General features: G+C 51.2%; 1 protein-coding gene across 1 annotated transcript in view; it reads right to left on the bottom strand.

Moving 5' to 3' along the window:
- Positions 1–12378, bottom strand: part of CACNA1G (calcium voltage-gated channel subunit alpha1 G) — a 102093-nt gene that overhangs the window by 83665 nt on the left and 6050 nt on the right. Inside the window, exons 3-7 of the mRNA XM_019472170.1 lie at positions 7535–7632; positions 5171–5330; positions 2998–3289; positions 2384–2476; positions 48–736 (exon numbers count right to left, since the gene is read on the bottom strand). Of these exons, the coding sequence (XP_019327715.1) occupies positions 48–736; positions 2384–2476; positions 2998–3289; positions 5171–5330; positions 7535–7632 (1332 nt within the window). The remainder of the gene's footprint in view (positions 1–47; positions 737–2383; positions 2477–2997; positions 3290–5170; positions 5331–7534; positions 7633–12378) is intronic.

Raw genomic sequence — 12378 nt, 5'->3', positions numbered from 1 at the left:
TCCTCCCGGCACCGCCCGCCGCCTCCCCCAGGCTCTTCTCTTTCAGCATCTCGTGGGAGGTACTGGGGTGCACCGTGGGGTACACCTTGCTGCCCACGATGTTCTTGGGGATCCCCTCCGGGCTCGGCAAGCCAAGGCCCGGCTGCGGGAGGGATGACTGGCAGCGCACGGGCTCAAAGTGGCAGTCGGCGTGGTAGATGCTGTGGACGGACTCGGTGTTGCTGGGAGCGGCGCTGGGGGCCCCATGGGGGTTCGGTGCCGAGGGGGGAAGCATCAGCCGGTTGGTCCCGTTGTGGAGCGAGCTGGTCTCCACATCGCTGATCTCCGGGCTGGCGCGGGGCGCCCGCAGGTTCCCATTGCCCAGGTGATAGTGGTGGTGGTGGTGGTGATGGTGGTGGATGAGGTGGTGCACAGAGGACCTCTTCCTGCTCCGGCGCTTCCTGGCATGCCGGTCGGCCCCGGCCTTGCTCGTGGGGCTGGTGAGGAAGCCCATCCTCACGCCTGCCACCCGGTAGACCTCCACGAGCTGCTTGCTGCCTTTACGGGCAATGTAAACCAGGTACTTGAGGAGTTCGTCATAGCAGCTGCCTGGCTCCGAAAAGCTGGCGAGGGTGCTGGCGTTGGACAGGTAGCGCACGCGCTGCTCCTTCATCAGCTGGCTCTCGCGCTGCTTCGTCTCGGAGAACTGCGTTGCTATCACCACCAGGCAGAGGTTGATCATGAAGAAGGAGCCCACCTAAGGGGACCGGAGCCATCAGCCACCTCGGGGTGGCCATGCCCACCCCATAGCCCTGCCTCACCCCACACCCCGGCGCAAGGAGCAGGGGGCAAACCCCAGCCAGCCCCATCTCCTGCATCACCCGGCAGGGACCACCGGCCGGGACCATGGAGGGGCTGACTCACCCCCCGAGCCCCTGCCCCGGGGACTCCCACACCAGCGCTCCACGGAGGACATCAGAGATCAAAGACGAGAGAAGATTATTTTGACAAAAGGCTTTTGCTCTTTTAAGACGGTGTTTTTCTCTCTCTGCAGACAGCGGTTGTAATTATCACAATTAGTGGCATTACGATGAATGCACTGAGCCTTCCTGATAGGAGCATTTTTTCTGGCAGTGTGTGGGCAGCTGGCGAGCAGATCCCTTTCCCCTGCTAACGGGATTTGCGGGTGACTATTATGCAAGGGCATCAGCAGCCTGTACCCACAGCTTGGAGATTTTATTTCCAACCACGGTTTCATGAAGTTCTGCCTTCTGCAGAGCCCAGCCTAGATCACAGAGAATTACTGACGTGCTAACGGGCTATCACACGCCGCTAACGTTGCTCGCACAGCATCTGGAAAAGTACTGCTTGCCCTTCCTCTCCGTTGTTTTGGGGATGCTGAGAGCAAGGGATTGTTTCTTTTTTGGGGAAGCTAATAGATAAACCAGAAAAAGCACCATGGACTAAACGATCTCCTACCTTCTCATCAGGGTTTGAGTCCTGGTTTGATGAGGAGCAGAAATCCCCACAACGGCCTAATGGATGACATGCAGCTATTTTGCTGGACTTAGTCCAATTAGACAGCAAGAAAGGGACTCATCTCACTTATCTCAGCTACATCTGAGTGCGGCACCTAATGATCCTTTAGAGTCAAGTGAGAAATAGGCACATCAAGTCTGCAATGCATCTAATTTATTTTGGATGTCTACCTTCGGAGGAGATGAATCACTCCTTTAAAGCACCTATCTTTCTCCCTTGATGATAAAGGGAGTCTAGACAACGAGCTCAGCCAGTCACGGTAGACAATTCTGCTTGCATAGATGAAGCCCATCATGGAGCCCACCCCACAGAAACTCTTTGTTGGGTCCTTTGTGGGTGGTCTCGGATGATGCTGTGAAGCGTGGGTGGGCTGTGGGCAGTAATCTCTTCCCTCCTTTCTTAATGTGCTCTCTGAAGTTTGGGGCTGTTTTCCTGAAATGTCCACTCTGCACCAAGGACCCAGCCAGCTGGGTTCTTCAATATGGGGGAATTTCTGGGCAGCTTCCTCCCCTTCCAGAGCTCAAAACCTGACCAGGGGAAATTTGCCTACTTTTAAACTTAAATTCAAGGTGGCGACTAAGGGAGAGGACCTTGGAGCACAAGGAGAGAAGTAGTAGAAACAGCAGAAGTGTATCTACCATAGCTTAAGCACATCTTTCTTTCCTTCCTTCACGTTTGCAGCAAAATGCAGCTGCAATACAATGCCATATTGAAGCTGTGTGTCCTCCAGCAGGCTGGTTTCTACCCCTCCTACGTGGCACCAGCTTTTATATTCACTATATTATCTGCCCTGTTCCTCTGGGTCACTCGACTCTGCCCTCCCCAAATGCCAGGAGGACCCCCATGTTCCCCTAAGGCCACTCACAATGATCAGGAGGATGAAGTAGATGAAGTTGTAGAAGGAGTGTGCGTCCATGACAAAGTACATGATGTCCACCCAGCCTTCCAGTGTGATGACCTGGTGGAGACAGGAGGGGAAAATGAACCGGTCGAGGCTCAGTTACAACACCAAGTGCACAAGCAACGTTTCTCCTAGCTGGGTCATTTCTGACAGCCCATAGCTGGTCTTGGTGCAGTACAAGACACTGAGGAGCCAAATCCTGCTCCCACCAATGCCAATAGCCACGTTGCCAGCTGCCCAGGCTGAATCCAGCCCTTCTTTTCCAGCTGGACCTAGAGCCCACTACTGCATTTTGCAGAGGGAAGAGCAGGCTCTAGGCTCTGCTCCACATCAGGATGGTCTTCTTGCACGCACACAAGGTTTGGAGACTGGGGTTTTGTCCATGCATGTGAGATGGAAGCATCTTCAAAGAAGGCATCAAATTGTATCCCTGACATTTTGAGCACCCATGCACTGCTATATAGGTGCTTGCTGGTGCAAAATAGCCCCCAGGAGTGTGATTACGTAGCCCCCGGAAACGTGTTGGGAGGCACGACCGGCTGTTCCCCACCTTGTGACAGTTGGCACACAGGGCTCACCTGAAATATCGCGATCCAGGCGTAGCCAATGTTATCGAAGTTGATGGCTCCCTTGAAAGGGTTGTGCTCCCCGGCGGAGCAGTTGGTGTAATACTGGTTCCAGTTGACACAGGACGTGTTGGTGGTGTCGTTGTAGGAATAATAATCCAGGGTGCACTCAAGGCCTTCTTCCCTCCGCGTTGGAATACTCCGGCAGTAGCGCATCCCGTTCTCCCGGGGCTGGGAGCAGATGAAGGGGTTCTCGTCTTCGTTCTCTGTCTGGTAGTATCGCTCCAAATCCACCGTGTAGGGGCTGAAAGAGTCCAGACAGGGCTGGGGTTTGCACACCGATTGCAGGCAATCTGGCAAGGTAACAACTGTAACAGCAAAGTCTGACATCTATCATTCTGGATCTTAAAGCTGTTTTTTTAAAAGGCATCTCCTTGGACTTTGTGCAGCTCCAGTGGATGAGATGATGTCCCTAACTGGGTTTTGGGAAACTGAGGCAGTGCACTTGGCCACTCAGCAACCCCTCTGATGACATTACTAAGGGTCACTCCATCTGGAAGTGCTCTGGCTTTGACTTTGGGGGACTAAGAGCAGGATCCAGCCCAGCAGGGCTTCTCTGAGATGTCTTTGCTGCGGTAAGATGGAAATCAGTCACTTTAAGCTCCTGTATCTCCTGTCCTCCTAGAGATGCTGAGAATGGCTTGGGAAGACTCTATGTACAAGGACCTCCCAAGCTTCCTAAAAACCAGAGAGAGGGCCTTCATCTGCATTTCACAGTGCCTGTTCAGCCCATAGATAAGCTCTAAATTCCTTCTGAGGGTGGCCTTACCACAGCAAACCAGCTAAAACACTCTTCAGGGAGATTAAACAACCCAAGGCCAGCCAGAAACTGGCTTCTTGCTCTGCACACAGCTATCTCCCTAATGCTGCCAGGACTCCCACTAAAGCCTGCAAAGATATTTTTAAGCCTAGTTCAGCCCGGTTAATTCCTGCAGAATTGCCTTTAATACCCTTCAAAGCTTATCTAAACCCCTGGAATTCTGGCTCAATTAAACAGCACCCAAACCTGTGGCTCTATTGGATTTACTCAGTGGTGAAGCAGGCCCTCTGCTCTGCTGCCACTTACTTAACAGGGACATGCCCTGGTAATGACTCTCCCAACTGCCCTTTGAGGGCACGAGCTACAAGAGGGGTGGCAGTTGATTAGGGAATGTGTGGGAGAGGATAAAAGGTGCGTCATGCCAGCTCCAGACCTGAGAGCCAGCCTAGCCACAGCACCATCGTCATGGTCCTGCTGTGTGCAAGAGAGAGGCTTTGAGCTTGCAGGACTTCTCCATCCAGGTGTGGATCTAGCCGGATCAACTCCAGGGAGTCAACATTTGAAAGCAATCCACCGAAAGGTGACGGGGGTGCCGGAGCTCGGCAGAGCAGCCGTCAAGGGCTTGCAGTCACCTGCCTTTCTCCTGGCATTGAAAGGGAGAGAGGTCATGGAAAAAAGCAGGTAGGTAGGAGAACAGGTATGGAAATCCTGGTCTGAAAGAGGCTGACAGCTACCAGAACAGAGGGATATTTCAACCACTGTTCAAACATTCCTACACCTGGCAAGCTGGCTGGCCAGGAAACTGGGTGCCACAAAACCCCATTTGATCACAACAGTCCTCTTGGCCTTAAAATCCAGGGATCTGTGAAAAATAACACTTTGGGACAGGGACTATCTCTTGTTCTGACTGAAAAGGATCTACCATCCTGAAATGTGTGGTAGCTCCATCACTTTCCCTGGGGCTTAGGTGGGACTACAAATGTCACACCAGTTAACACCACCAGCTGCTGAACGGGATTCAGACCTCAACATCTCGACAAAAAAAAGAAAAGGTCACACATTAATGATATGCTGAATTTAGAAAGCCTGAACTCTTATTCTCAGGTTTCTTTGGAGGCTCTTATCAATCAGAGAGGTTCCCAAGTGCTGGCTGAGGGTTAAGGAGAGCCCTGCAGGACTCGAATGGCAAATTGTCACAGCTTGCTCTGTTCCGGCCGTGCGTGCCTGGGCAGGAGTTGTGGTGGCATTTAGGAGCAGGGAGCATTTACAGAAGACCAGGGATTTTTAATGGAGGATATCCTTGTCTCCTGGAGGGATAGACTCGCCCGAGCTGGAGAGACACTTCTGCTGCCCACGCAGACTCACATGCTGAAGTTCTCAGGGAGGAAGCAGCGGTTCCTGAGCAAACCTGCCCACAGCTGGACTCCCACGATGCCGAAGATGAAGAAGACGAAGAAGCAGAGGAGGAGGACATTCCCCAGCATGGGCAGCGTGTCCAAAAGAAGTGTCACCAGGATGCGCATACCTGGGGCAAAGAGGAATTGGTCAGGGAAGAGGAAAACTCCATGCTGAATTTTCTTATCCAGCTACATCCTCCTGACCTTTTCCTTTCCATCCATACTTTTCCTTCCACTGACAGCCGCTGCCTTCCCAACCACTGTCCTTGTCACCCACACATGGCTTGCAAACACCCGCACCTCCCCAGTCCCCTCTGGTTTCCCCCCAAAGCCCCTGGGATACCCCCTTCACCCGTGCCCTGCTCCTGGGCACACGACCTACCTTACCTGCTCCTCTCCCTTCACTCCCCATCTCAAGTCCTCTTCTCCTCCTGAAGCTTTCTAGCAATTATATGTCTCCTTTCTTCCCTGAGAACAAACTCTGACATTCTCCCTTGCTCAGTCGTATTTCTTTCCCCACTCAGTATATATTAAAATTCCCTTCCCTCCCTAATTCCCCTCATCTACCCTAAATCCCCTCTCTTCCTTCAAATACAGGACTCTCTCTGGCAGTTAATTCTCACAAGTTCAGGAACAGCCAGTTCTGTAAAAAAGACAAATTGATGGTGACTTCAACTTGACATTTACACACAAAAAAATTGATTTCATCTGACGTCTCTGTAATATTCTGCTCATCTCTCGCTCTCCTTCTTTCCCCGTCTTCTGCATTCTCTCACTCGCTTATATTGATTTTCATTTAAAGAAAGCTTTAGTGTTGCACCCTTTGCTTTGATACTTCAAGAAGATTTTTCTTCTCCCTTCCTGATGCTGTCACCTCCTCTATCAGGGTTTTTCTTCTACTCCTCTACTGGGGAACGACCACCTTGCATCAACTCCTAATTAACTGGAATTACTTTCTGTGGTTACTGCATTTATCATCATACAAAACTCCCTTTTTTCTTTTCCCACCTTACATTTCTATTCCATTGTAACTACGTTGCAGAGAAGCCAAGATAAATTTCCCGGGATTTCAAAATACGTTAAGTGAATTACATCCCCAGTTAGACAGTGGCGGATAAATTCAGCCATCCATCACTTCAGCAGTGGGGATAAAAAAAACATTGCAAACAGCATTCTGAAGCTACCATAATGACTGAAACAGCAGCAGCAGCAAAGCCAGAGTAAGTTCAAGAGTCAGGACCAGAAAAATAAATAGAACCCAGGCACCTCCAGCATTCACAGAACCATAGAATAGTTTGGGTTGAAAGGGACCTCTAAAGGTCATCTAGTCCAACCCCCCTGTTGGCAGACAGAACTGAAGCTGATTAGTTCTCATCAAGGCATGGGGCTAGCTCAGATAGGGGAGTTCGGACTTGGATTTAATTTGGCTAAAACAATGCTGGATTTGATACCCAGGATTATAGGAACAGGAAAATGACGTTTCTAATGAGTTGTACTTACGCTTATCACACCCGATCCGTACAGCGTCCGAGAGGGACGGAGCTCAGCACCTCTCGCGGTGCTCTGGGCTTTGCCCAGCACGGCACAGCAGGAGCAGCTCCCTGGGCAATGTGGTTGGGTTTGCGATGGCCAGTGCCTCTCCGAGCACAGGGCTGGGTTGCCATCACCTGCTGCTCTGCAGGTGCAGGCAATGCCACCCGTTGCTGTTCAAGGGGGGTCTGAGATCCTCATGCATGACCTGATAGACCAGCACTTGAATAGCCACCTCCCATCCCACCCAGGCTTGCTTTGGAGGTGTCGGGGCTTTTGGCTGTACGGACCATCTCTGGAGAGCAGAGCAAGAGATGCTCCAAGAGGAGGCTCCTCAGCGCCTTCCAGGGGGCTGTCTCCAGGCACAACAAGATTTCCTCACCCCAGTTTCTCCAGGAAAGGATGGGGTAGTGCAGGGAGGGTGGGAGCAGCGTGACTCAGACCCCTCTGCCCATGCTGCCTGGCAAAGGCTGTTGGGCTCAGTCAATCCCTATCACCTGCATCCCTTCACCTTAGCAGCCTCCTAAGACCCTCTTCAGATGAGAAAGAAAGGCATCTGAAGACAGTCCTGGGTATCTTATTGACTGGTGGCTCATCTCTGATGCCACAGGTGTCAAAAGGAATATTATTTAAAGTAGGAGACTGGAAACCAGAGAGTGGTGGTAGGACCTCACACTACCAGGGCCTGGGTGAACGTTTGAGCTGCAATGTAAGATGGAAAGCATCTGCATTTGCTCTTCCACCTTTGGGGCACAGATATAAAGAACCTGCAGCAACTGGGAGGAATAAGAAGGCGACTTACTGGGGACCCTGTTAATGGCCCTGAGTGGCCGCAGGACGCGGACGGTGCGGACCGCTGAGAAGCTGACGTTCTGCAGGTCCAGTGAGTACTCCAGCATCCTGCAAAAGACACGAATGCGGAGAAGAGTCAAGGATCTTCTGGAGAAATGTTAGATAATCAAACATTATAAATCAAACATTATATGCCAACTGCTCAGAGGGACTCGTTACTGCATCTCTCCCATCAGGAAAGTTTGCCAGAGGAATTAATTAAGGGTTGTTTGCATATCAGAATAAAGTCAATAAGCAAGAATGTGATACACCAGTTACACAGCCACAGATCTTCTCTCCCTCTCGCCTGCTTGGGTTACTGTTTTTGCACAGGTCCAGGGCAGAAGCTTCTGAAAGTGCCTGCACACTCCGGGAGGGCAATTTCCAGACACAGCCCTGTTTTTAACAACAATTGTACAGGTACGCTAATGAAACTGGGTTTGCTGTGCTGAGCACCACCACAACCCTGAAATGCAGAGGAGCATCACCTGGCGCAGACCCTTTCCGCGGGGTGCAGGAGGCAAGCAGCGCAGGACGCTGAGCTATTCTAGCTCTACCCAGCAGAAATCATTGGCAGGTGGGACTCAGGTGGACGGGCAAGTGCACAAATCAAAACTGATGACACTTGTAAATAACAAATGGGGCAAACACGGACCAAGGAACCTCCCCAGTGCTCCTACACTGTGCCTGATGGGGTTATTTCACAGCTCAGGACACTGAGGTGCAACCTTGACATGACTTAGTCTGAGGATGCACCTGGGCTGCTGCAAGTCCCTGGGGTCCCTCAGCATCGTCTTACTCTGCTCGTGGCACCTTGCTCAAGCACAGCGGGGCCATCAGTCACATCACCACCAGGACTTTGCTCTCCAGCCATGGAAAAACACAAGATCTCTGCCCAAAAGCATTCTTGAAGAGGCAGAGCCAGGCAAAGGCAAGGAAGAGGACCACGAGGCTCCCCGCACAGCTGGGCTCCCGCTGCCACAGGCAACCACAGGATATTAATCTCTTCTGAAAATTATCAAGTTCTATCTTAAAGCTCGTTGGGTGGTTGGAAGCCTAACTTGCAGCCTGAATTTATTCAGGACAAGCTCATATCCATTTGTTCTTATGCCAGCGCTGTCTTTTAAGTAGCTTCTATAGCTCTTTGTCCCTGGTGTTTACTCACCCAATGTATTTACAGAGGACAAATCACATCTCCTCTCAGCCTTGATTTTGCAAAGCCAAACAAACCAAGCTCTTCCAGCCCCATCTCGCAGACAGGCTCTCTGCTTCCCGATCGCAACCTTTCTCCGCACCTGCCCTGGCCTGAATTAATCATACCTGATTAGACATCAAACTTCTGGAGGAGGCTTTGCTGGTCCCTTGCACAAAGGCATCAGTGCTGCCCCCTCTCTCCCTGCTGGAAATCACGCAGGATCCATCAGTGCCGCGTTAGCTTTGCCATGGCTGCAGCACGCTGGACGTTTCTGCTCTTGCTGTGATCAGCCAAACCCACTCTCCTCCCTCCTGGCCATCGGCAGGTGAGGAGCACCCAGGGTGGAGAAGACTTTCTCTTTCTAGCCCCCAAAATACACGGCTCCGCACTTGATGCAGTGACACTTTATCCCATTTCTCTTGATAGGCTCTAATGAGGATGATGGTGATCAAACCATATCTAAGATCAAAATAACCTCAACATACTCCTCCGTGTTTAGCTGACACCCACAGCAGTGGGACAGTCCCAGAATATGAACGTTGGACAGACACGCGTGGATGCTAGGAGTTTGTTCTCATCCTCTGACCGGAGAGGAAGACAGCGTGTCCACGAAAGCCCAGCTGGCCCCAGTGACAAAACCAGCCCCTTCCTCGGTGTGCAGGACTCACCGCATTGGGTGAGCTTTAGCAGCAGTAAGGAGAGGGGCAACAATTTCCCTGGACTTTAATGGTTCTGAAGTTTCACCCACCAAAAAATAAGATTTTTGTATGGTTTGCAGGATTCAGGTAAAAAGCTCGTGTCAAACATACAGCTTTTCTTTCATCCATTATTAAAACAGAGTCTACCAACAAAATTCAGAGCAGCATATGGTTATTTGCACCAAGACGAAACATTTTCTGATTAATGACAGCTCTAGACTCACTTCCAGAGCTGCGTGTGCTTGTAATCTGCAAAGGGCATGTTGTAAAATGCATTTTGATTTAATATATTAAACAATTATAATACAACATTAAAAAAAAAACAACAAAAATAAACCAACAAAAATAAACCAACAACCCACTAGCTTGAGCAAACACTTTAACACCAAGACCAAGAGCAGGCAGGTGCTCTCCTACCTCTGCCACCGGACACTGCTACCAGCACCACCGCTACAGCACCGCAAGCTCAGCCCCAGACCTAGACTAGAAGATCCACACGTTGCTCTGATAACTAACAGCTCAAGACCCTTGAGACAACCCAGTATTGGGGGGGAAAAAAAGTGGGTAAAAATCAGTCACTACAGAGCAAGTCCAACGAGAATCCCACCACTTCCCAGCTCAAAGGTCACTTCCCAAGGCAAGGGGATGCACGGGAGGCATCAATCCACATCCCTGGCAAGGGAAGGTACCCAGGGAGGGCGAATGTCAGGATGTCACCAACTGGCGAGGTGACAGGTGCATTTACCAGCATATATAACATTTACGCATTGCAAATCTGCAGTGTAAAAAGCCCCCGATGAAGCTTCAACTCAAATGTCATTTCTGTTCAAACGGGAAAGCGCGATGCCTGTCAGTGCCTCTGCCACAGATCCAGGTGCCCAGCCAAGTTAAAGGCTCAGAAAAATACTCAGCATTAAATAGGATGGATTCATAGCAAATGCTGAGACTCACCAGAGTGATCAGCAACCCCCGATCGCTGGAGTTATTCAGAAGGAAAGCGGAAATATTTAGGACTTTCTAAGAATAAAAGCGGAGCATCTGCAAAGCCAGACGTACGACGGGCTGGTGGTGGGATGCAGAGAGAGAGCTGATGCAAACCTTTGGCAAACAGTCCTCTGAGAAGGAAAACTCCCAGGACTCAGCAGACAGACAGACACAAGGGATGGCTCAGGATGGACTGGGCAGCAGCATTTCATTCCTGTTCTGCCTGGAGATAGCAAGACTCAGAGCACACTGGGGTTTCTTTCATATAAAACCCAAAGTCTTGGAAAGGATCTCATAAGCGCAGTGTCAGGCAGCACTCCTGCCTGCGGCAAAGGACTCGCAGAAGTGGTGCTCAGGAGCATCACAGGAGGGGTTGAAGGGGCTCTTCTCACCCAGCAAGCCTCTAACAGAGCACAGAAATGCCAGCAAAGCCCTTCCCACACCTACCTGGCATTGCCTCTCCGACCCACCCTGCTCTCAGCCCTGGCTCTGCTCCCATCCCCGGGATCACTCCTGCTCAGGAAGCAGAAGATGGTGTGAAGACCCATCAAAGCCATGGAGTTTGTGCTGAGGGCGCTTTCCAATGAAAACTTGAGCTCGCCCCTTTCACAGCTGAGTGCCGGGGATGCTGTAGAGCCAGGGGACATGACCAGGGTCACATAAGGGACCCACAGCAGAGCAGCAATGCCTGCAGGCAGGGCAGCATCCCCGGGAGCTGCCCACCCATCTGCCCGCAGAGGCACAGAGCCGCCGCTCGCTGCTGGCAAGAGATAGGCTCAGATTTATTCAGCGTTGAAAGGTTTCCAAAACTGGGCATATAGGCACCCTTTATCTACAAAGCACAGTAATCAGTGGATGATATTAAGCCATCGGTGTTGGAAAAGACAAGGGGAAATTATTTAGGCAGTGTTGTATCTTCAGAAAGCTGGAATGAAATTTCCTCCCGGCCCTCGCCAGCTTTGCTGTGCTCTGCTTTTGCTCAGGAGCTGCTTTTTAAGCCTCACAAGTCTCGCCGCATTGGTGGGTGTTGCTTAATTTTAAAAATACTCATATTAATCAAGCTGAATGGAATAAAAAGAATAGCACTGGAGGTAGCATGAACCCTGCAGCCTGCTGGATCCAGCTGCACCGTGTGTCCCAGCCAGGACACTCGACTAATGAGGCTCTTGAAGCAGCAGCAAGTTCAGCTGAAGAACTGAAAGAAACTAAAGAATTCTCTTTAAAAAAAGTCCTAAAACTTCAAAAAACAAGGCTTTTCACAGGTGGGTTTGAGTCAGCTCGGCTGCGAGGGAGGCTGCTGAGGGGTTTCTTTTACCCAGCAGGTTTCTGTGAGTCAGGGACGCGGCTTGCTCGGGATGCTCTTCTTCGAAGGCTGCAAAGGCTGTGGTAAGGCAGCATGGAGCAGAGAGCATCCGCAGTCGTGGGCTTCGCCGGCCCTGGGTCTCGGCTGCTCTTCATCCTCCCAAAAGTCACTTAAAGCATCAAATTGCAAAGCTTGACCCCAGATTTTGAACCCCTGGAGGTTTGCAGTCATGAGTATCGGCTTGATGTGGTTCTGCCACTTCTGCTCGGAGCAAAGAGCACCTAATTTGGGATGAGCCAGGATGCAGCGGGGCGCCGGGAGGAGGCTCCCGGCTTCCAGGACGCTCACACCCACACCGGAAAGCACTGGAGAGGAGCAGGCTCCTGGGAGAGGGTTTGGTGCAGCTTTCGCTGCAGCTCAAAGGGGCTGTGGCTGTGATTGCACATTGGGTAATTGCGTGTGCAAATCGGCCACTTACACGGGCAATTACCCCATAGTGCTAACGGTGCCCAGGCAGCGCAGAGGGCACTGCGCATCCACGTCTCCAAGGTGCTGTTCCTCGGTGCGAGAGGGATCAATACAGGCAGGCAGAGGGGATGAAAAAGCAACATGCATCCCCGCCTCCCTTTTTTATT

Source organism: Aptenodytes forsteri, unplaced genomic scaffold (genome assembly GCF_000699145.1).
Source record: "Aptenodytes forsteri isolate BGI_AS27 unplaced genomic scaffold, ASM69914v1 Scaffold563, whole genome shotgun sequence".
In the NCBI taxonomy this organism is placed as follows: domain Eukaryota; kingdom Metazoa; phylum Chordata; class Aves; order Sphenisciformes; family Spheniscidae; genus Aptenodytes; species Aptenodytes forsteri.
The sequence above is the reverse complement of the archived record's forward strand: the minus strand, read 5'-3'. Positions and strand labels throughout refer to the sequence as shown.